Here is a 23453-nt window from a genome sequence, read left to right as displayed (position 1 = left end):
CAGCTGGTGGAGATATCCATGAACACACAGAAGTGAAGCTGAAACTTCCCCTGCTGGACTGAAGGAGGTGAAGGGGGACCAAGCTGTGCCTCCATCTGCTGCTGGCTACAGGTGGAATTATGTTTTTTTGGTTTGCAGCAAAAGAACAGGGATAATAAACAATCAGCACTCTGTTAATTAATGTTACCATGACTTACCTTGCTCTGAACCTTTTCCCCAAGGATGCCGAGCCCTGAAGTCCAATGCACAGGGAATTAAAGTGTAAACATTCACATATTTAATAGTACCATCAAAATAACCATCAGCATCATCACTACATTAAAAACTTCCAAAATGCATTTGCGTATGGTCCTAATATAAATTAAATATAGGAACTAAAAGTAAAATAAATTTAACATTAGGTAATGCTATAAATAAAGGTAAATGCGTTTAGTGTACCTTTGAGTCATAAAAATGCCTTAAAAAACAGGGAAGTTTACAGCTCATCACCAATACTCTGGATACCACTGCCATGATGGTTTTGTTTTTTTCTTTTCAAACATTGAGAAGTCTACATTTGACAATTCAGAATGATTTTTTGGCCACTGAACACTTTGATGGAGGAAGAGGTGTGTGGGATGTCCAGGATGAAGTCCAAGTTTTATTTCACAATAAAACTTCTTTGATTCCCAGCGCTGATAACAAGGCTCTTTTTCTTTTCAAAACCTTAATTTTTAAGTGCTTTTTTTTTTTTTTATTTTGGTTTTTAACTCGTTTAGATTTCCATTTTGCGAAGGCTCATCCTGCTGAAGGAGTCTCTGAGGGAGAGAAAATACAATGATGAGCTCAGATTTTCCATGGTGAAATAAGAAGCCTCACCAGATGAATGACTCTGAATTGATTTCCAGTACTTCCTAGAGCTGGTTACAACAAAAATTAAATCTACTGGCATTAAAACTCGTTGCTTTTCCAAGGAATTGGGTTTGGGTTTGTATCTGGGATCATCCAGAACACTGACAGAAAGTTTAAATCCTGTGTACACACAGAAGCAGCACAAATACCTGCACAACTGAAACCTTATTTAAATCTTTCAAACACATCCCTGAAGTGGAATTTGCCAGGAATACTTGGAGTTGGACTCAGTGGTCCTTGTGGGATCCTTCCAACTCAGGATACTCTATGATTTTCAGGATATTTTATGTCATACCTGTATCAGGCTCCCTGCACAGGAAGATCAGATAATAACTACCACACCAAAAGCATTTGTAGGGTGCCTGGCTGGGTGGGGAGGGAAACTCTGGTGTTCCCATCATGCCAGCCAGGAAAATTTGCCAGGGAGCAGCTGGGAGAGAGCTGGGGAGAGCTCCCAGCATCCCAAAGCTGGGCAGGGAGGGAAGGGACCTTCCTGCAGCACTCCCAGCCAGAAACCCCCTGAGTTCAGCTCCAGGAACATCCAGCCTTGCTCTGCTGCCAGGGAACTCCACAGGGCTCACAGGTTCCTGCTGGGAACCACTCCTGGCCCTATTCTGGGAGCCACAGCCTGGCTGGAAAGTGGCTGTAGCCCAAATCCCCCTCTCATCCATGACCTGCACAGGGAGGTTTTGGTCACACCAAACCTGGAGTTTTTCCAGACCAGGTTGGAGCAGCCTGCTCTGGCAGAAGGTGCCAACCCAAAGCCTTCTGTGATCCTGTGATTCCCACTGGGATTTTTATGTCCTGTCTCACACAAACCCAATCTCCAGCTTCCTGGTCTTCCAGCACCAACAATTTCCCCCCCTGGAGTACCTGATCCCATTTTCATTGAGAATAAAATCCTGCCTTGCTGAGGGTGGTTTTGCATCTAAAAGGAATGGGATGCAGGATGGAAACAAACAAAAAACCGACTGTCCCAGCTGAGGAACAAAAGGAACATTGCAAACACCACCTGCCACAGCTGCTGGGAAGGGAATGTGCTCTCAGGAAGGACAGAAGGAACGGGGACAGGCTCAGCCAGGAGAGCCAGGACCGAAAACAAACGGATGGCGCAGGATCCCAGGAAGCTCAGAGCCCTCAGTTTCACACCCTGTGCCCCGAGAGGAACCCCAAATATGCACCTGTGGCACGTGACAGGCAGCACTGCCTTGTAGAGCTGTGGGATCTTCCTGTTGATCAGGGGCTGCAGAGCCTCCTTGAGCCGGTGGTAGTTGCGCTCCAGCTCCCGCTGATATTCCTTCTGGTCCGGCCCGATCAGGCTCTTGTTCTTCCTCAGGGCATCCTCACACCTGCAACATAAACCCTCTGAGAGTTGGCCACGCAGAAAGAGCCCCTTGCTACAGGCCTGTTCATCCAGCTGTACAAAACCAGCCACTCTGTCCCTCTGGGATCACAGCGAAAACCCTTTGTCTTGTCTTTTGGTCATCAGGGCTCAGCTGCACCACTTGGTGTCCAGGGGACAAGGAGAGGATGTCACATCTCCAATTTCCAGGGTGACAACTCCTTTTTTATTGTCATTTACCCTCCAGTTACATTGATCATCTCTGAAGAGAAATGAAAAGCTCATTTCCACTGAGCCACTTCCAGGCCCAGAAGATTTAAAGATGGATAGAATCAGGAGAGATTAACAAATAGCAGCCTGGGATGTTCATCAAGAACTCTTCTGCTTGCAAAGATGTAATTTAAATAAAGGATAGGAAAACAACTGTATCAGCAAAGCCATTTATTTCACAAGGGAAAACTATGCTTCCACTGGATCTATTCGCTTTTATATTTCAATTATTTTGGTGGTTTTTAAAATTTCCTGGTGCTGTAAAAGATGCTGGACTGAGCCTGCAGTTTTCATGACTCAAGGAAAGTAGAGCAGCCAGCACATTTCTCCAGGGAATTGTGCCAGCATCCCTCCACTCTGCTTGGAGAAATTCACTTCAGAAGGAAATTTCACCTCCTGGCCAGTCCAGCAGCTCCTCCTGCCCCTGCTAGGCTGGGAGCTCTGGCCTGTTGTGATTTTTGGGACACTTCACAGCTGAGCTGGGATCAATTCCTCCCTGCTAAACAGCAAGGGCCACGAAGTCAGGGAGCAGCAGCACCAACAGGGAAGGGCTGGGTAGGTGAGGAAGGAGCTGCACATGGAACCTGGGCAGGTGGAGGGACAGCAGGACAGCCCTGGGTCACTGCACTGGCCCTGCCTGGGGTGGCAGCAGCCTCTGCACCTGGCAGTGCCCTGGGGACCCTTTCCATACCTTTTGGTGAAGTCCTTGAAGCAGAGGCGGAGTTTGTTGTGGTGTCTGAAGAGCTTTGGATCGTTGGGGATTTCAGACAAGAAAACTTGTGCAACTTCTAATGGTCCCTTTAGGAGAAGAAGGGGCACAGTGAGCTTCTGGGAACTGTCATATCCAATCACTGGAGAAAGTTCAGCCACATAGAAAATATCCACAAAACACAACATTTCCTTACACAAAGCATCCTAAAGAGCTGCAGCTGGGAAATCTGGTGTAAATCACCAACCTCAGTGACAACTGAGTCGCCTTTAGGCCTTGCTTTGTTTTATTTAAAACTCTGCTTTTGGAAAACAGTGTGAGAAACTGCACAGATTCTCCATTTGTTTTCCTTTATAAGGACTCTTGACAAAGTTTGCTCAACTCACAACTGAGGCAAAGTTTAAACAATGCAGATGGAAGCCAGGGAGTGTTTGCCAGCACCACAAACTCAACCCAGCACTCAGAACTCCAGCTGACTTTTTTCCAGCTTGTGCACTGTGCTTTACTCAGGCTCCTTCAGCTTTTCCTCAGTTTTTCTCCACTGCTTTCCATTTTGTTGAAAATCCACAGCAGGACACAATCCTGCAGAGCCTGGCTAACAAAGGGGAAGTTCAGGGAAGAGGAGCAGGCAGAAACAACTGCAAGTGCCAGGAAGGAGCAGTAACTGAGGGAGGGATGTTTCTTCCCAGCCTCTTTCCACATTTTCAAGACTCTCACTCAAATAGCAAAATCTCTGGGAACAGCTGGCCTAGACCTACCCTAAGTGACCTCAAACACATCCCACAGACTGAACAGGGCAAAAATTCCAGGGGGACTGAGAAACAAGGCCAAGGCTGTGCACTGCCAGAGCCCAGCTGGGACAGTGATCCTCACCTGATTCACTGTGGTACCTACTGATCCCTGCAGCACCATCTGCAGCATCTTGGGGTCTGCAGGGTCTTGGTGGGTGGCAAAAGCCAATTCCTGCGTTTTCTTCTGCATGTCCTCGATGGCGACCTCGATGGGGGTCAAAATGATCTGAGCAAGGAGCCAGAAGAGGATTTTTGTTATGGCTGAGCTTGGCAACCAGGCACAGGCCTTCAGCAACAGCCAGGCCACAGTGGGGTGGTGCTGGAACCCTGCTTACTGAGAATCTTAGACTTTCTGTGCTGACAGATACTGACCCCCAAGAGACCTCATTTGACATAAAAACATAAAAAAAGCTTCCAAAATTAAATAATAAAACTAAGATTATAAATATATAATTTAAAGTATCTAATATCCCATAATAAAAAGCTTTACATTTTAAAATATAATAATAGATATGAAACAATATATATATATATTTATATACATAAATAATATATATTAAAAAAAACCTAATCCTTCTTCACCTTCTTCATAACTATTATATAAATAAATTAAATAATAAGTTAAATATTATATAATTAAATTTAATTATAATTTAAATATTATATAATTAAATTTAAAATCCACATTACAAACTACAAGAAATTATTACATTAAAAATAAAAGTAATTTAAATATCATTTCTTAATTAACAATTTATCCTTAAAAAATATTTAAAAATACAACTCCATTTTAAATTTATTAAAATACTATAAAACTTACAATTTATAAACTAGAATATAAATTAAAAACTAATAAATGTCTAAATCCAAACACAAAATACCATCATCACACATTTAATCCCAACCTTAACAAACAAACAAACAAAAAATTCCACAGGGTGGCACCACTAAGGGGTAGAGGACACCAACAGGACCTCAGAAATGCATCATCCTGGTTCAGGGACATCAAGAAAAGGTTTGATTTTTAGCTGTGTTTCTGGGCACCCCAGAGCTGTCTGAGATGTTTCTGAGTGGCACTCGTGTCCCTTTGGGTCACTGCTCACAGAGTCCCAGTGACCACATCTGATCCTGCCCACCCCTGGAAAATTAGCAAAGCTCCGTTATCACGGAATGATGGAACGGTTGGGTGGGAAGGGCCCTTAGAGCTCATCCCCTTCCACCCCACCATGGGCAGGACACCTTCCTTAGACCAGGCTGCTCCAGCACCAAGCCAGCCCAGCCTGCAGGGCTCTCCAAGCACCCCTCCAGGTACCAGGTGTGGAGGTGGTGGGGCAGACACATCCCTGAATCAGTCTGGGCTCAGTTTGGGTCGAATGGCAACGGGGAGAAGTCCCTAGGAACTCCTAAGCTGTCATGGACATATTTCATGAAAATTTTTTTTGTTAAGATCTTTTCTCCTGAGAAGCTGAGAAGCTTCAACTTCTCCATGTTTTGCTGCTTCAGAATGTGATTTAAAAAATTGTTTACCCAGCATGTGAAATTTTTACTTGATGACAGCCAGCTGTGTTGAAGCTGTAAGCAGTACAAGATTTCATTACCATTCCATTCCCTTCTATTCCTTTCAAGCCTTCTGATGAAATCGATTCTTCTATTCTTTTAGTATAGTTATAGTATATCATTTTCTTTTAATATAATATATATCATGAAATAATAAATCAACCTTCTGAAACATGGAGTCAAGATTCTCATCTCTTCCCTCATCCTAGGACCCCTGTGAGCACCACCACACTTGGTGACCCCGAGTGAAGAACATTCCCCCACTAAGCTCCTGAGGCAAGCTGGAATGGAGCTGAGGGAGCCTCCTGCACCACCAGGCCCCGTTCCCCACCCAGCTCCGGCCTCACCTCCTCCTTGTGGATGACGTTGATCCTGGTTTTGATGTAGGGGAAGGCGTGGGAGGTGGTGAGGATGGTCTTGCGCTTGAACTGCTCGTGCAGGTCGCCGTGGGCGCGGCCGTCCAGCGTGAAGGGCGTGCAGTACATGAAGCGCCGCAGGTTGTAGTTCTTGTCAAAGTAGGTGATCCTGTCCTTCATCTCGTACGTGTCAAAGTAGGGCTCCACGTAGGTGATCTGGATGTAGGCCTGCAGCAGGGAATGTGCTCCTCAGCTGTGCTGGCCCAGCTGGAGCTGTGTCCTCCCAACATCACCACTGCACAAACTAGGGCTGGGCTTTGCTTTCCAAAATCCCGCTCACGCTGGAGGGACCCAGGGGCTGCTGCCAGTTTGTGGGCTGGGTGAAGCACAGCTCGCTGTCCTTCCCTTCTCGTGCCTTTCACATCATGGAATCATGCAATGCTTCGTGTGGGAGGGGGCTTAAAGCCCATCCAGCCCACCCCTACCACTGGCAGGGACACCTTCCCCTAAACCAAGTGGCTCCAACCTGCTCCAACACTCCCAGGGATCCAGGGACAGCCACAGCTTCTCTGGGCACCCTGTGCCAGGGCCTCACCACCTCCCAATGAATTTCTCCCCAATATCCAATCCAAACTCTTTCTTGCCCTGCCCTGAGCCACAGTCCTGTTTCCCAGGCCTGCTCCTGCTCTTTCTGCTACTCTTAAAGGATGTGGCACAAAGGTGACAAAAGGCTGCAGCTGCACAAAAGCCAGGGAATGGCACAGCCCCTCCTTCCTTGCACCCAGCAGAGCGAGGCCAGCACAGCCTCTGTCCTTTCACCTCCTCCCTGCCTAACCACCACTACCAGGGCAGGGAAGGGAATGGCCAATCCTGCATCCCTTGCTGGAATTATTTTCCCAAACTCTCCTCCCAAGCAGCCACAAGATGCTCAGTACACAGATTCTGTTGACCACGTGGTCAAATCTAGGGCAGACTTTGTCCCATTGCATTTTCACCCATTGAGGACCTGTTCTACTTTACACCTGCACTTGTGCCCTTACCTTGTTGGGATCAAGTTTACATTTGTCCACAGGGTTTGAGTCCTTGATCACCTCCAGCACATCTTCCCCAAACCTTTCTCCATAAAACCCCTACAACCAAGGAGAAAGGAAAAAAACATCAAATGCAGCCCTGATGGGGGCTGGGGGCAAAGGCACATTCAGGGCAGGTGAAGCTCCACATGCCTTTGACAGAATGTGATCTGCTGAACCCAGGAGAATTCCAACAGTCACATTCCAGGGGCAATGGGAAAAAAACAAGCCCTGGATAGCAGGAGAGCCTTACAACAGTGCCTGGTTCTGAACAAGGCATTTGGGCTTGTTTTGTGTCTGTGTGCAACTAAAATGGGTCAGTTTGGGATCCACTGATGCTGGAAATGATAGAATGTTTAAATTTCAGTTAATGATTTTAATTAACATTTAAATTAACTGTTTTAATCACAACCTATATATGTATATTAATTAGAAAATACTGTGATATTCCTAAATTACTCTCAGCCAGCATTTAGGAACACCGTCATAACTGACTTTTGTGGGAGCACAGCCTGGGAAAATTAATGGAGCTTTAAGTTTTGTTAAACCAACTCTGCTGTGCTTCAGTGAACAAAGGCTGGGAGAGAGAGATGGACTGTTGAGGTTGGACATCTGGAATGCAGAATTTATGGACCACAAGGACATCTTGGAGAAACCAGAAGATAAAGAAGAGACTAACAAAGACTCAGTCTATGCCTTGGGAAGACCCTACTGGAGGAGAAAGATAATGGGAATACCACAAATTTTCAGGGACAGCCTCTGATCAGGGAATTCCTCTCCTCCCACAGAGGTGACACCAGCAGGAGGGCAGGGAACACCAGCCCCAGCTCTCAGACACCCAAACTGCTTTTCTGAGGGGCTGTTCCTGAGAAACAACTGATGGGAAGCAGTTAAACTTCCAGTGAAACCCTCTCACCTCCAGCCGATGGGAGATCTCAGCCAGCTTGGTTATTGCAGGCTCCTTGTAAACAAACTCTTGCTCATCCAGGTCTCCAAACTTAGTTCCATAAAAACCAACTCGGAAGTAGGTGCCAAACATCCTCTTTCCATCCTAGGGATGGAGAAACAAGAGGTTATTTCAGGGTGGAGACACACACACCCCCAAGCACGGCTGCAGGTAGGCTCCTGAATTTATGCAAAAAATTGAAGGAAATTAAAAAACAAGGGAAAAAAATTAGAAAGAAAGAAGGAAAAGAAAAAAAAAACACACCTGGAACTCAGCATGGATGCATTTAGCAGCAAACACTACAATGGAATTATAAACTAACATGGAATTCTATGGATCAGTTACGACCATTAGCCCAACCCTGCAATGACTTCTCCCAACCCAGGAGGAGCCTGGAGGTGCCATCATGGAATTATGGAATGGTTTGGGTTGGGAGGGACCTCAAAGCCCATCCAGTGTCACCCCTGCCATGGGCAGGAACATCTCCCACTGTCCCAGGGTGCCAAGCCCTGTCCAACCTGGCCTGGGACACTTCCAGGGACCCAGGGGCAGCCACAGCTGCTCTGGGAACTGGAGACTCCCCACCCTCCCAGGGAACAATTCCATCCCAATATCCCACCTAAATCTATTCTCTTTCAGCTTAAGAAGCATCAGGTGTCTCTGAGAGGCAGCCACTGGCAAATCCCTTTGTTGGGATCGTTATCTGAGGCTCTCCAAAGCCTGTGCAGAGACTCTGCAGGGGTCAGACACCCCTGGAATCACCCCAAATCCACTCTCCAGGAATTGCAGGGTTGGGCCCAAGTCAATGTCCAGTTCACTCACACACAGACACACACACACACAAGTGCTTCTGAACCAGCATTCCAGCTGGGAGGTGTTACACTCTCTAGGAACTGCCTAGGAGAGAGGGCCAAAGTCACTCCTGGTGAAAGCAGATGCAATCCTGTGCCATGTACCTGCTTCCAGGGGAGCCAGTGGTGAATTTGGCCCCGAAACGCAACAAAAGGAGAGAAACAAGAAAGATTTTTTGCTGGAAAGGCAACGAAGAAAATCTGATTAAAAGAGAGAGAGAGAGAGAGAAGAAAAATGCTTTAAAAATTAAACACACCTTGCTTGTGTTAAAGAACTCACGCTGCATGCACAAACCAGGGATGCCTTTCAGCAAGAAACTCCAAAATGTTCACCTTTACTCTCGTGACCAAGTGTGATACAGTAAAGGACACTCAGTGTCCCTGAGCTGGGTTAGGTTTTGGCTTCAAACAGCCCTTACAGGTGTCCTGGCTGCCAGGTTTTATTTTAGTATTTTGCTATGGCAAAACTGATCTCTTGTGGTGATGGTGAACATGATCTACGGAAGGCAAAGAGGATAAATAAGCCAAACTAAAGTAAATAAACCCTTCAGGCAAACTCCAGACTGCAAAAACCACTGGCACGGCCACTGCCTTCTCCTGGCTGGAGGAAACTCTGGAGCATCCCCCTGGAGGTGCCTGAGGGCCAAAAACTTCCACTTCAGAGCTGAGCTCTGCCCTCCTGAAGGCACCTGGGGTGAGTAGCAGCCCTTGTCCCAAAAAAGTAACACCTGGCTGTGCCCAGGCTCCCTGGACCCTGCCCCTCTGGGAATCCTCCTGCAGAGAGGGGCTCTTCTCCAGCCCCACTGAAATCCCCAGGGCTTTCAGCACACCACAGGATCCCAGCAGCCCTCCCAGGTGGGAACTACAGCTGCAGAGCTGCTGCTGTTTTACTGGATGTTGCCATTTCCCTTTGTCCAGAGCCCATCCCTCTGGATCCATGCAGGACTGAGCTACTGAACCCTTTTTTCTTCATCACTACCTTTTCAAAGCCACAGTTTTGGATAACAGTATCCACACTAAAATCCCTGAACACTCAGCATTTCCAGCTTCCATCTCACTGTCACAGACAGAAGGCTCTGACTCCAGAGCTCCTTTCTCAAAGTCCTTCCCAAGGCAGCACCTGGGGGAAGGTGGGGTTGGAACCTGATCTCTTTAAGGTCCTTTCCAACCCAAACCATTCCATGACTCCATGTCTGCCTGGGGGGAGCTGCCACATGGATCAGCTCCCCAGAGCCAAAGTTTGTGGGATCCTGCCCCAACCCCAGCACTGGGTGGTTGAGGACACACTGATTTCTAATTCATGAGCTTTTTCCTCCCTCCTGGGCCAGGGGTTTCCAGGGTGGAAAGCATCTGCAGAACCAGATCTCTTACAAGTGAGTTTTGCCATGGACATCTGCCCAGGCAGCTCCTTTTTACAGGCAGGGTAAAAATGATAAAGGAGGAAGAGAATGCTGTCTGTTGATCAGCATAAATCCCTGAGGAGTCCTGCTGGCATTTACTAAATGCACAAAATATGAGTTTTGGGGCATTGGGGAGCCCCAGGAGAGCTCCAGGGAAGCCTGGTGAGATTCCCTGTCCCTGTGTGAGGTCAGCTCCCAGCTCATCCCCATGCTGCTCTGGCTCTGCCTGGTAAATCCAGATGCTGAATCCCAGTTAAAGGGATCCCAGAGGCAGCAGAGAGGAGCACTGTCAGCCCCTGGTGCGACTCATGCTGGGAATGTGTGCCTGGAGGCAAGGGAATGAGAGCAAATCCCTTTGGGGGAAACACTTCCAGAAGGATATTCAGGAGCTGCCACTTCCCTGGGATCAGCTCCATGCCTGGCATTAGGGATAGGGGATAGCTCTGTACTGGCATCTCAAACTCAGCCAACACCAAACCACTTCCCAGCCACAGCAGGGAAAACTGAACAAATCATTAAATGTTCTGTGGTCTTGTTTCTGGCAAGAGCTAAAAATGCAGATATGAGGGAGGAATTATTAAAAGCATCCTATCTCCTATTATTTTATCAAAAAAATAATAGGATTTTGGGAGGAGAAGAGAATGAAGGTGAACACTGAATAGCCATCACACAACTGGCAGAGCAGGTAACAGCCACCATGACTTATGAAGGTTCATGATTTGTTATTATGCATGGTAAATACCTTTCCAAATTGCTGGGAATAAAGTTTTGGGTTATCTCTTGCACGCACACAAAAAGCTTTGCCAACAAGATTTGGGGGGAAAAAAAAAGATAAATCAGATGCAAGAGGGATCATTGCTTCCTCCACCAGGACAGCAGCAACTGCCTGAAGGGTGCAGGAACAAAAGCAACTCCTTCAAAATGCAGAACCCAACCCAACTTTACCAAACTCAGTACTGTTATTTTCCTCCTCAATTTTAACCAAGGCCCTTTGCAGTGTTGCCAACTACTCCAAGTCCTCCAATATTGATTTTTTGGGAAAGAATCAGCTCCTGGAGCCCTGTTATCCACTGGCAACCTCCACATGCACAGCTTAAAAAGAGTTTTTAAATTCTCGTGGCACAGCATGAAAAGATTTTTTCTTAATTTTCCTAATTGGAAAGCAAACAAATAGAATGAATTTAACATTTATTCCATGAATAAGCACACAAAGCCCATCAGTTGATGTGTTTAAAGGAAGCTCAGGAATGCTCTGGTGCCAGACCCAGGACACTGCAATGCTTGTAGTTGGCAACACCATATTCCTTGTGCCATGATGGGGGTGCTGCTGTTGGCATAGCTCTTTGTTAAAATGAAATTGGGGGTTCCACAGTGTAAAACAAAACAAAAAAACCAAACCAAAAACAAAAAGGGGAGGTGGGGGAAAAGGGGCAGAGAAAGGGAAAAAAAATTCCACAAGTAGGAACTTACCACAACAGACAATAGTAAGAGTGGGGAGGAGGGTCAGCAACCAGGGCGATAGAGGAGAAAACAGAAAGTATTTAATTAGGGAAATTCCATAAAACAAACAAGCAGCAAATTGGCAGCAAATAAATTTTAAAATTAAAAAAAAAAAGGGGGGGGGCAGCATCCATTAAAATATTTAAAATAAGGGGAAGGGAAAAAAAGGGCAAAACATGCAACAAACCTGAAAGCTACAAAGCACAAAGGTCAGAAAAAGTGTGGCAATGAAGGAGCACGATGACAGACGAGAGCTGAACCCACAGTGTCTTTTACCATGCAGTAAAACATGACCAAGTGGTGTTAGAATCATAACCAATGGCAGGAGTCTCTCCAGGGGTCGATTTAGGGGCAGAATAATAAAACAGATGCTCACAGGCCTTGTTGGCCCAAACACATCTACATCATTTCCACACCTAGCACAGGTTCTCTGCTGGGCTGTGTCTGCCTGGACCTTCCATGGGGACAAGGGGATGACTTCCAGGGCCAGCCCTGAAGTGTCAGAGTTTATTTTAAGCTGCAAAAAAATTTCCATTTTTTGCCAGGCTGGAATTGAAACTGACATTCAGACATCACCAGCCTTAATTATGTCCCACAACACCAAAGGATTTTTTGTCTCAGCCTCGGTTCAGTAAATGTGTGGTGGAAACCTGGAGGGAGGTGGCCCAAAATGAGCTGCCTGATCCATAGAAAAGCAAAAATAAACTGGAAAGATGAAGCCTAAACAAAGAACATCATATTCACAGAGCTTTTTAGTGCTTTCTGAGGCTTCTCTATGCTCATGCACCCACTGTGCCAACTGGACTAGGGCTGGAGTCAAAGTGGCCCTGCAGATCATTCAATTGCTTTGTCCATTTTTAACCCAAAAGCGTGGTTCTCGTGGTGTCTGTTGCAGAACTGTGAGCACACAGCCTCCTCAAAAACCCAGGCAGCAAAACTGGCCCCAGTTAACACAACTGAGCCCTTTTACTGCCAGATATACCCCTATGTAAATTGACTGAGAACAGAAGGAAGCAGTTTCTCCTCTGAGATCAAAGGTGCACCTGCAGCAAACCAGGTTTGTGTTTGGAACCTCTGAGCATTGGTGCTTAAATCGACCCCTGTGGGTGGGGTGAAAATATGGTATGGAGGGATGATTTTCTGTGTCAATGCTGATGGAAAGAAATATAAACAAATTATAAAAACAAACTAGTGATGATACAGTGGCTCATTCACCAAAGAACCTCATTAGTGGAACACGTCAGCATCCATGCACTACCTACAGCTGCTTATGAAGAAATTCCTACTACAACCACGGTTTATTGGGATTTCTTTGGTTAATGAATTGTTTTAAACAGCAGACAGCAACAGAAACACCCACAACTAGCACATGTGGGCAAGCGTTGGCGTGAGTCATCTGGAAACTCAATTAGTGTTCTTTGCTAACTAAGATGGAGTTACCTACCTCCCAGCCAGTACTCTGTGTGATAAAAAGTAAAAAGGGCATGTCACAGAAACCAAAAAAAAGAAGTTTCAAAGGCCAAAACATGACCAGCAATAAGCCTGCAATGGTTTCAATGGTTCTAAGTCATCATGCATCCAAAGCAGCCTCCTCTGGCCCAGCACAGCCAGGCCCTCACAGCCCTTAATTAAGCTGGTGGCTTTTGCACCATCCAAGTTTGGAAAGGTTCCTTCAATTCTTTAACCACCACATGAACAAACAAATAAACCCCCCAGCATTTCTGGATGTTACCTACCAGGCTAAAGGCAAGGTACAGTGGGTTTTCCCAGCATGCAAAACACAGTTTAAAAGAACATCTGAAAGGGTAAACTGGAATTTTTAAGTCTTGGATAGTCCTGAAGTTACAACAAATCTTGGTTTGTGATGTTCTCTCGTATTAAATTCCAGGAAAAAAAACTGCTAATGATCCTTGTATTTACTGTGGATCATCATTTGACAATTCTCCTGGAATCCAAGAATAATGGTTTTTCATTTTCCTTGCACTGAGCATTTGAAGTTTCTTCACAATTCACCCTGCAGCTGAAAATTCAAACCATTACCTGGTGAACAATCTTGCTGAATGCTTCCTGCAGTTTACCATGAATAGTAGACAACTTCTTGGCATCTCTGTTGGCTTCATGAATAGGAATAAGGACTTTGTAAACCTCATTAACTGCTTCATACATGCCAGCCTACAAAAATAAGGCCCATCAGATTGCTCCATCAATTCAACAGCCAGAATTACAAACACAGCATTTAAATGATAAAACTGCAAAATGAAAAGGTGGCTGAGACTCCACTGTGGGATAAACACATCATTTCTTGAAATGCACCCACAGATAAATGGAATAAAATCCTGTTACCCCTGAAATCAAGAGCCTGGTGCATTACACCTTGCTGTCAGTAATTAGGATAATTAACATAACAATCCTGGGATATTTTGGATGGACACAGGCACGAGAGCAAAACAAGCTAAACAGGATCCTAACCAAACCTATGGGCATTAAATATGGAAAAGCTGAGGTGCACATTTCAGCTTTTTCTGTTCAGTGCATCTTCAGCCTGTGTGACCTCTGCATCCACTTCTGGCACCCCAGAAGAGATGGACTTGGGAAGATCCCCAGGATCTCTCTCCTGGAGTGGGTCCAGCCCATCATGGGCAGTCACAGAGGGGCTCAGCAGGAACTCCAGGTTTTTGCTCTGGATTTTTTGCTGCTTGTGCTTAAGCCCAGTGAATGACATTTCATGTTGTGTCTTGGGAATTAATTCACTCCTTTTCCTTGGTTTACTCCAGAGGGCAAACCAAGCTGTGTCAAACAATTAAAACTCCAATTGTTCTGTGCAAATTAAGCATTTACAATAGAATTACACACTCAGAGAGAAAACATTTTCCTTCCTACTGCCCAGCAGTGTGAGGTTGCTGGAGAAGCGAGGTAAAGAAATGAAAGTCTTCTACCATGGAGAAAGATGCTGCAGCCTGTTCCAGCAATCCCACCAGACCAGCTTCTGTAAAATACTTCCCAGAACAGATTCCTTCTTCATCTGGGGAGACAACATCATCAGAAACTGCTGACTCTTCCAAAACATTGGAAGATATGTTCTGGGGAGATACAAGAGGTAAAAATACATTTACTCAATTCAAACAACACTCAACACTTTCAATACTTTGGAAGGCAGTGGATTTGCAGTCAAATCCTGGAATTTCTGTAGAGGTGGCTTTCTATTTTTGTAGAGTATATATATATATATATATATATATATATATATATATATATATATATATATATAAAAATATATAAAATATAGCTTTCTATATTTGTGGAGTATATACGTAAAATACGGCTTTCTATTTTTATAGAGTATGTATGTAAAATACTGCCATTTTTGTAGTGCATATAAAAATATCTATTTTTGTAGAGTATATCTGTAAAATATTGCTATTTTTGCAGTGTATGTATAAAATACATCTATTTTTGTAGAGCATCTGTATAAAATACACATTTCTGTCTCACAGAGCAGCATCTCACTCATGCAACAAACAGTGAGCACGGTTTGAGGATGAAGGCACAGAACTCCCAGCACATGGAAACACTTTGTAGCTCAGCAGCAAATCCCAGAAACCCTTTAGAGAGGATGATGCCTACCTGGAATGTCACACAGCCCACAGGGAGGTATTTCCTGTCCTCCAGCATGCTCAGGTACTCGGCCACCAGGGCTGCAGAGTGCACCAGGCACTGGGCAGACTCGGCGTGGTTGCTCCTCTCGGAATGTTTCCCTGCCATGTTCTGCAGCCACGTCAGCCGCAGGTCAGGGGAATTCTGGTAGCCCTTGGCAATCCTAAAGGGAGACAAAACCTCTGTGCTTCCATGCCCTTTCCTTCTGAACCAGCACAGCCCTTCAGCATGGCTTCTTCACACTGTATTTAGTCACTTCTGCTTAAACACCAACCCCCCTTGGTGCTGTCTGGAAATCCCTGAGACAAGAAGCTGTAGAGATGGGAAGTCACCCTGAATTATAGATTTTTGAGCCAGTTAGTGGTGGGTGAGCAGTGGGTGATGCTGAAGCTCCTGACCAAAGCCCATGTTTCACCTGAGACTGGTGGCAATCCAAAGGTGTGGCACAATCAGAGCACACCTGCCTGGTTTCCTACAACAAAACCTCTGCTGACCACTAAGAAGCCCTCAGAGCCATTTGTGCAGACAGCACCATGAAATTTGGCACTTGGGAGCTTAACTTGGCTCTGGAATATCTTTTGCATATGGACACCATTGTATGTACCATCAAAAAGCCTTTTGGGCAAGCAAGTGCTGGAAACCCCCCAAGTTTTCCCTGAAGCAAGCAGGGAGAGTTCCCTACTCAGGTGGAAGATGAGACTACCAGGGAGGGCTGGGGAATGAAAACTACTTTTATCCAAGATAAGCTGCCCAAATGCCAAACAAAACCTCTCAGCACCACAGTCAAACACAACAGACAGGCACATATCAGTCTGTGAGCAGTGAGACCCAAACTGCTCCACAGTCAAGTCCTGTAAGTGCCCAAATGTGCAGCATCTGAGCCCAAACCCACGTGGAGCACTGACATCTCCTGTCCCTACAGTGCCAACTCTACCTGTACATCAGGTCAATCAGCATTTCTGGATCTTCCTGGTGCTCCTTCATTTTAACTGTGTCTGACAGGATCATATGGAGGTTGAACACTAAATCCTGGACCTGTGAAAAATAAGCTGTTGTAAAGAACTGGCAATGGGAATTGAGCTACACATTGTTATGTGAGGAACACAGTCCCTCTGAATTTTGCATCTTGTCAGAACTAATCAAAGACCTGAGTTTTAAGTGATTAGATGATTAAAAAAACCAAAACCCAAACCCTTTCCAGGGAATGCCTGCAAGTTCCAGTTCTAGATGGAGGTTTAGGCACAGCCTGGTAATCAATTACATATTGCTTGTCTTGTGGTTTATGTCTTTTACCTGGTCAGGAAATGTTGTCTCCCTAAGCTCCAGATCCTCTTCAGCATATGTCAGAATAGTCTTGAGGGAACGCCGCAGAAACTCTTCATTGAAGTTCTGGGATGTCCCCACCAGGGATGAGAGGGACATGGTCACCTGCATCTTCACTCTGGCAAAGTTCTGCAATATAGATGTTATTACAGTATTTCACCAGCCTGGAGACAGTGTAGTAACAGTGCTTTGGTCATGGCACCCTCCTCCTGACTTGATATAAAAAAGAAAACTGAAGTTTTGCAAGAAAGGCTGTCTCAGAGCAATGATTAGAATAAACCTGGAGCAGCCAAACATCAAAATCTGATGATTATTTAGTTCCAGATAATCTCCTGCAAAAATATTCATGTTGTCTGTTTGCACACGGTCTCCTCTCACACACCCTGAACAGGAGGATACTCTCATGAAACATCCTTGATCCCTGTTGGTTTTGGTTTGGTCAAGCCTTAAAAACTGGAATCCCATTATCTTTGCTGTCAATCCCCTCACAGCCCCTGGCCCAGAACCAGGGTGCCCCCCAGTTCTGTGGGGGCCTGCACCCACAGCCAGCAGCCCCAGCCCTGCTATCTGCAATAACCCAGCGAGAGCAGCAGGACTCACGTTCCCGATCTCGAAGTTCTGCCTCATGAGGAGGTACAGGGAGGCACTGGCGTGGGACCTGATGGGGCCAATGCTGCTGCTGCAGTGCCTCAGGAGCCTCAGACACAGGTCTGCACACTGCTCTGTCTCCTCCTCAAACAGCAGCTCAGGGAACTGGAAAACAGCAGGGGAGGAAATCGGTGCTGGAAGAGGCAGGAACCAGCACTCAGACAAACAGGCAGCAGTGAGGGTGCAACGCAATGAGAAGGAGCCCAAGCCCTCTCTTTTGAGGGGAATGATGCTCATTTCAATCACTTTACAGTAAGGCAAAACCTGCAGCACTGGAAGGCAACTCATTTTACCTTCCCCTCCAACTCGCTCCCACATTTACACCCTCCCACTGATTTACATCACTCCCAAAATCTCAGGCTTAAAACTTTGAGCTTCTCCCCACACACCTACAGAAACTGGGAAACAAATCCATTTAAAGTGGGATTTGTTCAGCTTAAATCCCACCTGTGCCTTGAGTTCCCCACTGAGCAGAGCTCCCCTCTTCCCACTCAGCAGCAGGAACTCACATCCCATCCATGGTGTATGAGCTGCACTTTTTAGTGCAGCCAAGCCCAAAATGCAGAAATGCAGGTACTGCCCATGATAACCAGGCCAGGCTACACTGCCTGAAAATTAACACTGCCCAAAATAATAATTTCTTGGGGAAGTGACCCCATACAAAGGAAGAAGCAGCACCTTCCTCCCCCAGTGCTGCTCAGGGAGGATTTCTCAGCCCCCACAGGGGATTCACCTTTGAGACCAAAGCTCTCTGTGTGGCAAAGCAGTGCTGGAGGTAAAGGGCACTTTGGTTGCAGGCCATGCTGTGCAGCAGCACTTTGAGCACCCCGCCGAGGATGCTCTCCTTGGACTCCGTCACGGACACGGTCTGCAAAGGGAAACCAAGGCTCCATGAGAAAAATGGGAAACCAAGGCTCCATGAGAAAAATGGGAAACCAAGGCTCCATGAGAAAAATGGAAACCAAGGCTCCATAAGAAAAATGGAAACCAAAGCTCCATGAGAAAAATGGGAAACCAAAGCTCCATGAGAAAAATGGGAAACCAAGGCTCCATGAGAAAAATGGGAAACCAAGGCTCCATGAGAAAAATGGGAAACCAAGGCTCCATGAGAAAAATGGGAAACCAAGGCTCCATGAGAAAAATGGAAACCAAGTCTCCATGAGAAAAATGGAAACCAAGATTCCACAAGAAAAATGAACCTCCTGTGTGCCTGTCCACGTGGGAGAGAGAAAAGAGCTCTGACCAAAAGCCCTGTGCATGGGGAAATGACCCACTTAGCTGGGCCTGCCAAACAGCCCTGTTCTGAGGGAACCCCCAGGTGAGGAACACCTGATCCCTGGATAAAGCAGGTGGAATGGGGATTCTTTGTCCCCACTGAGACTCTGACTTTTGGGGACATTGTTCTATCAGAGGGAAAGCCCACAGTTGGGCTCTAGCTGGGTTATTCAGGCACAAATTCAATCCCTGGCATGCCAGGGTGTCTCTGCAGATCAGAGGTGGATTTGGGAAGCATGGTCCTGCCTGCTCCCAGCCCGTGCCCAGGTTCATCTGAACAGAAATCAGGGGACAAAGTGAGTACAGGCCCAGGAGGCTGACCAGGAACCCAGTGATTTGAGGCAAAACTGGAGGAACTGTTTGGGATAGGGCAATATTTGAAGATTTTTATGGTTCATTCCTGAATAACTAATTTTTATACTACAAGGAAGGAAGAATCTTTAAATTCTCAATTTCAAGACTAAAGGAAGGTATTGCAATGTAAAACCAGATTGCTCCAGGCTGGGATTTGGAGAGGCACCCCTTCCTGCTGCAGCTGAACAGTTCTCTCAGCACTGAGGCAGTTTTGTTTAACCTGCCTGGACAGGTGACTGTAATGTCATTACATCTCCATTTTCTTATCAGCCTTACCTGTACAACTATCTCTAGAGTATCCAAAATTATCAGGTTGGCTTCTGTTGCAAGATTCCCATCGATGAGTGCTTCGTGTTCTATCTCTGCCCTTGACCTGATCAGAGAAAAAAAAGAAGTAAAATTACTTCCTGATTTAGGAACAGACCTACATATTTTCTAGTCAAAAATGTTCTCTCACTAGTGGGAAACTCCCAGTTACAGTTTGTATATTTATCACTGGACAACACCACAAAGATATTTCAATGCACCCTCTGAGAGGACAGGAAGGAAAACTCAGTTTTTTTACAAGTACAGACTTACAGAGGCTTCACGTTCACCATGCTTGGAGAGCTCAGACTGCTCTCTGACACTTCACTACTCTCTTAGGAACACAACAACAGTTTAGAAGCCCAGTCCATCTCCAAACTGGCTCAGCAGCACTGCTAGGCATGCGACAGCACAACCAGGAACAGGACATGTGAATTTATGCTGTGGACACACGGTGGTGCTACACGAGCTGGGAACTGCACTCCCTCTGGGAGCAGCACAGTGCAGCCTGCCAGGCTGCAATCTTATCTCTCCAAGCTACACTGCATTTAATCCTTGAAGCACAACTTCCTCTCTCCGTTGAAGGACAAAGGTTTTGCTGTTCCATGCCAGGCACTCGCTTTCCTGGAAAGCCTTGCAGAGTCCAGACACCCACTCACATCTGTGGCTCCAGGAATTCAGCACAACCAGCCCCTTCCAGTGGCACCAGCTACACTGGGCAGACATCCAGGGGTGTACTCAAAGAGCCCAACCCTGGCCTGCCCTGCCACAGGAGCCATCACTGACAGGCTCGTGCCAGGCCAAATCCCAGCAGGAGGGTGACCAAAATCCCAGAAAAAAGAGAGAAGGAGAAACTATTTGGCTCTTGGAGCTGTACTGTAGCAGCCCTTCCCTGCCACACTCCACATCCTCTGGGAGCTGGTTCACACCCCCAACATCTCCAGGACAGGAAGTTTTGGGACCTGATCCCCCATAAAATAATACCATCTGCATAAAAAGACAGCAGCTGTAAGCTGTGCACAACCCTTGGAGTAAAAATCTTGTTTATGGGGTTTCAAAGGGCCAGGCTCTACCTACACACACAGGACACAGCAGAGCCAGTCACAGCAAGCAGGGGTTAGAAAGCAGCCCCAGAGAGTTCTATCTAAGCAGCTCATTTTGTGAGGTGAGACACCATCCTTCGACCATCAAGGAATTCCACAGCTGTTCAATGTGTACTTGAGGTCCTTCTGGGGAGGACAGGACTCAGACCCAGTGTTGGCAGTGAACTGCTGAGTCTTTCAGGCCAAATTCTAATCTGGTATGACTCTGGAATTTATATCTACATCACTTCATCAGCATTTGGGCATTTGGCTTTCCCAATGACTCAACAGGACTGGAGCCTTGGACAAAAAGCCACTACTTGTCATAAGGAGAAATTATATTTTTTGTGGGACTAAACAACTAAAGGCTGTGAACAATTGCTTTCTAGTCCAGGAAGAGTCAGTGTCTGCAAGGATAAAATTTGGCCTGATCTCCATGTGGGCTCTGAGGACCCCATTCCTCAGTTTCTTCAGAGCTTCACTTGGGCTGAGGTTGCTTCCCTAGATTAAGGAACAATTCTTTTGCTGGGAGGATGGAGACTAGAGGCTGCAATTTGAGGAGACAGAAAACGTGCACAGCAAAGCTCAAACACAACTCCTGAGCCCTCTGGATTAAACCACACCAAGAGAGGGAATTTTCAAGGAAATGGGTGTAATAAGCCAAAAGAGCTCATTCCAGTCAGTTGCACACACACACTGAGAAGTTCTGCCAAGCATCACAAACAATGCTGTGATGATTGAGTCTGCAGATGTACAAAATGGCAATTTGTAAGAACTGCACACCAATGCTACAGTACCTGGCTGGTTTGTGGCTTCTAAAAGCACAGCACATGTGGAAAAACAATCAAAGTGATGGATTAGGACAGGAAAGGAAAGCGAGCTTTGAGAACTCCAGAATGCTCTTATGGAATAAAGGAAATATGACATGAGATATAAATGCTATCTGTGGAAACTCTTAATGGATCTTCCCTCTAAATTACAGCTTAGGGCAGGGTTTTAAGACAGTAATGGATCATATAAATCTCTTTAAATCTGATTTGGAAGTCTAAGGAAGCAAGGGACAGCAGAAAGGCAAAGAGTTGGGAAGGCAGTGTTGGAATAAAAGCTATTTGCTTTTTTTTTTTTTTGCAATGCCAGCCCTGTGCATCTGAGGGCTCAAATCTGAGCTGGCAGTGATCTTCTGTGGGGAGGGGGACCCTGCTCTCACAGGCCTGGCACAGGGGTAGAGCAGAAAGAAAAGGAAGAGTTACTTGTCAAGCTTCTCGGTGTTCTGCCTCCAGTGAGTCATATCCTTTCTCCATCTCAGGTTCTCTTGACTTCCAAAGGCACTCCCAGAAGGGCTCCTCTCTGCAGGGAAACAGCAAAACAACAGCAGTCAGCTGATGCTCACTTCAGCTGCACGAGCAGCAGCTCCAGATCTGCTCACAAGTGGCAGGTGGTAACAAAGATGATTTTCTAGAGCCTGAGGCTCTGTGGCACTCACCCAGGATGTTTACATGGCCCTAATTCTGTCACTGCTGAGTGGCATGTGACACAGAGAGTCCCTTCCTTGGACTGCACAAGGAGCCTGAGTGTGCCAACCCTCAGCATTCCAACACTGCTGTCCTTGACTGGCACCCAGGAATGCTCTCAGGGTGGTGCCAAGACCCCCCCCCTTTCCCACCTCACAATCTTTTATTGCTGGGAGGGCAGGGGAATTTCAAGTAATAAAAGTAATCCAGCCATATTAAGAAAAAAAATAAAGACTCCCATCTCTGAAGTGGTTCCCTAATTATGGCTCTAAACTACTTTTCCACCTTAGCCCACAAGGACAGGCTCAGAGAGGAGAGTGTGGCAGAGCAGCAGACAAAACCACAGCTCTGATTCCTGTCCCCTGGGCCACCCTTTGAATTTTGGGTGTTCCTAAAAATTACTGGATTGTACAAACAGTAGAAATTAGCAGAAGGAGCCTGTTAGCCCAACTACAGCTACTTCAGGTCTCCTTAAGTAAGCAGAAATGCTCAGGCATTCTCAGAGCTGTCAGAGCAAGATCAAGCAGTTTGTTTTCCTCTGATCCTTGAACAGGACACTCTAGAAGATGCTACACTGGGAAAAACTAAGGCAAGAACGCCCCTTACATGAGAAGTGATCTCACTTAAAAAGGCAATCAAGTAGCAAATGAAGTGCCTGCAATTTAGGAAAGGTGTAGAGATTTTGCAGACTCAGGGAAGGATGCTGCAAACAGCTTTCCTCAGGGCCTCTTTGTATCCCACACCACAGATGGGTGCAAGTAATTGTTGGGGATGGGAGGAGCAGCTTTTGGAAAAAAAAGGATGGCACAGAGGACTCCTTTACTTACCCAGCTGTCCTCTACTTCTTCGGACCATTTCCTGCCTTGCCCCTATGCTGCCCAAAATTGCTTCTTCAAGTTTGGCTCTCATGTCTTTTGACTTCTTAAATGTCAGACTGTTCATTCTTTCAAACACTTTCTTGCCCTGCAAGTTCCAAACAAAACCATGAGGGAAGATTCTTTCAATTTGGAATATTTGCTAAGAGTTAAAAACTCAAAATATCTGAAGACATGCAGTAAGAAAGTAACACAGATTAAGTTGGTAGGTAGATAAAACACTCAAATTCCAGCATTGCTACAGAAAACTCTCTTTTCAAAGTGGCACTGCAGCAGATTCCAGATGAGGGGCAAGCAGCACAAACTGCTTGAGGAGTGGAACAAAGCACAGACACTCATGTGGCTGGGAAGTAAACATGGGAAAAGCCTGGCCTTGGGATTGTGAATACAGGAAATACTTTGGAGAGGGCAGGAAATGCCTTTCTGCAGTCGTGTAAAGGACGGGAGCGTAAAGGTCCTTGGCAGGGCCCGGGAGGGACTGCAGGGGGCTCCAGCTTGGCAGTACCTTGTACTCAAAGCAGGAGACACAGAGATAGAGCAGGTCCAGCAGGCGGTTGAGCTGCAGCACTGACAGGTCAGTGAACCACTTCTGCAGGACGCTCTCGTCCGCGTTCTTCAGCACCCACAGCAGGCAGATGAGGAGGCTGCGGCTGGACTCTGTTGAGAAGGTGGAGTGCTGCCTGCCACTCTGAAACACAGGTCAGGACAGGGCTTCACATTCCAATCACCACAGAGTGAGTTT

The 23453-nt window shown here is 46.2% G+C and overlaps 1 protein-coding gene across 6 annotated transcripts in view; it reads right to left on the bottom strand.

Annotated features, from left to right (window-relative positions):
* Positions 1 to 254: 254 nt before the first annotated feature.
* Positions 255 to 23453, bottom strand: part of DOCK7 (dedicator of cytokinesis 7) — a 96399-nt gene continuing 73200 nt past the window's right edge. For 2 of the 6 annotated variants that reach the window (XM_059853628.1, XM_059853631.1), the window contains 19 exons: positions 23217 to 23399; positions 22664 to 22799; positions 21576 to 21672; positions 19214 to 19310; positions 18042 to 18176; positions 17261 to 17413; positions 16631 to 16789; positions 16272 to 16372; positions 15308 to 15500; positions 14620 to 14763; positions 13724 to 13855; positions 13128 to 13142; positions 7903 to 8028; positions 6957 to 7046; positions 5908 to 6144; positions 4086 to 4229; positions 3195 to 3301; positions 2073 to 2240; positions 255 to 797 (listed from right to left, as the gene is read on the bottom strand). In XM_059853628.1, coding sequence (XP_059709611.1) covers positions 755 to 797; positions 2073 to 2240; positions 3195 to 3301; positions 4086 to 4229; positions 5908 to 6144; positions 6957 to 7046; positions 7903 to 8028; positions 13128 to 13142; positions 13724 to 13855; positions 14620 to 14763; positions 15308 to 15500; positions 16272 to 16372; positions 16631 to 16789; positions 17261 to 17413; positions 18042 to 18176; positions 19214 to 19310; positions 21576 to 21672; positions 22664 to 22799; positions 23217 to 23399 — 2460 coding nt within the window. In that variant the 3' untranslated portion in view covers positions 255 to 754. Of the gene's footprint in view, positions 798 to 2072; positions 2241 to 3194; positions 3302 to 4085; positions 4230 to 5907; positions 6145 to 6956; positions 7047 to 7902; positions 8038 to 9763; positions 11649 to 13127; positions 13143 to 13723; positions 13856 to 14619; positions 14764 to 15307; positions 15501 to 16271; positions 16373 to 16630; positions 16790 to 17260; positions 17414 to 18041; positions 18177 to 19213; positions 19311 to 21575; positions 21673 to 22663; positions 22800 to 23216; positions 23400 to 23453 lie in introns of those variants that run through there. The other 4 variants (XM_059853629.1, XM_059853633.1, XM_059853630.1 and 1 more) reach the window with 3 other exon arrangements.

This window comes from Haemorhous mexicanus, chromosome 9 (assembly GCF_027477595.1).
Source record: "Haemorhous mexicanus isolate bHaeMex1 chromosome 9, bHaeMex1.pri, whole genome shotgun sequence".
Taxonomy (NCBI): Eukaryota; Metazoa; Chordata; class Aves; order Passeriformes; family Fringillidae; genus Haemorhous; species Haemorhous mexicanus.
This window is presented reverse-complemented; position numbering and strand designations above follow the sequence as displayed.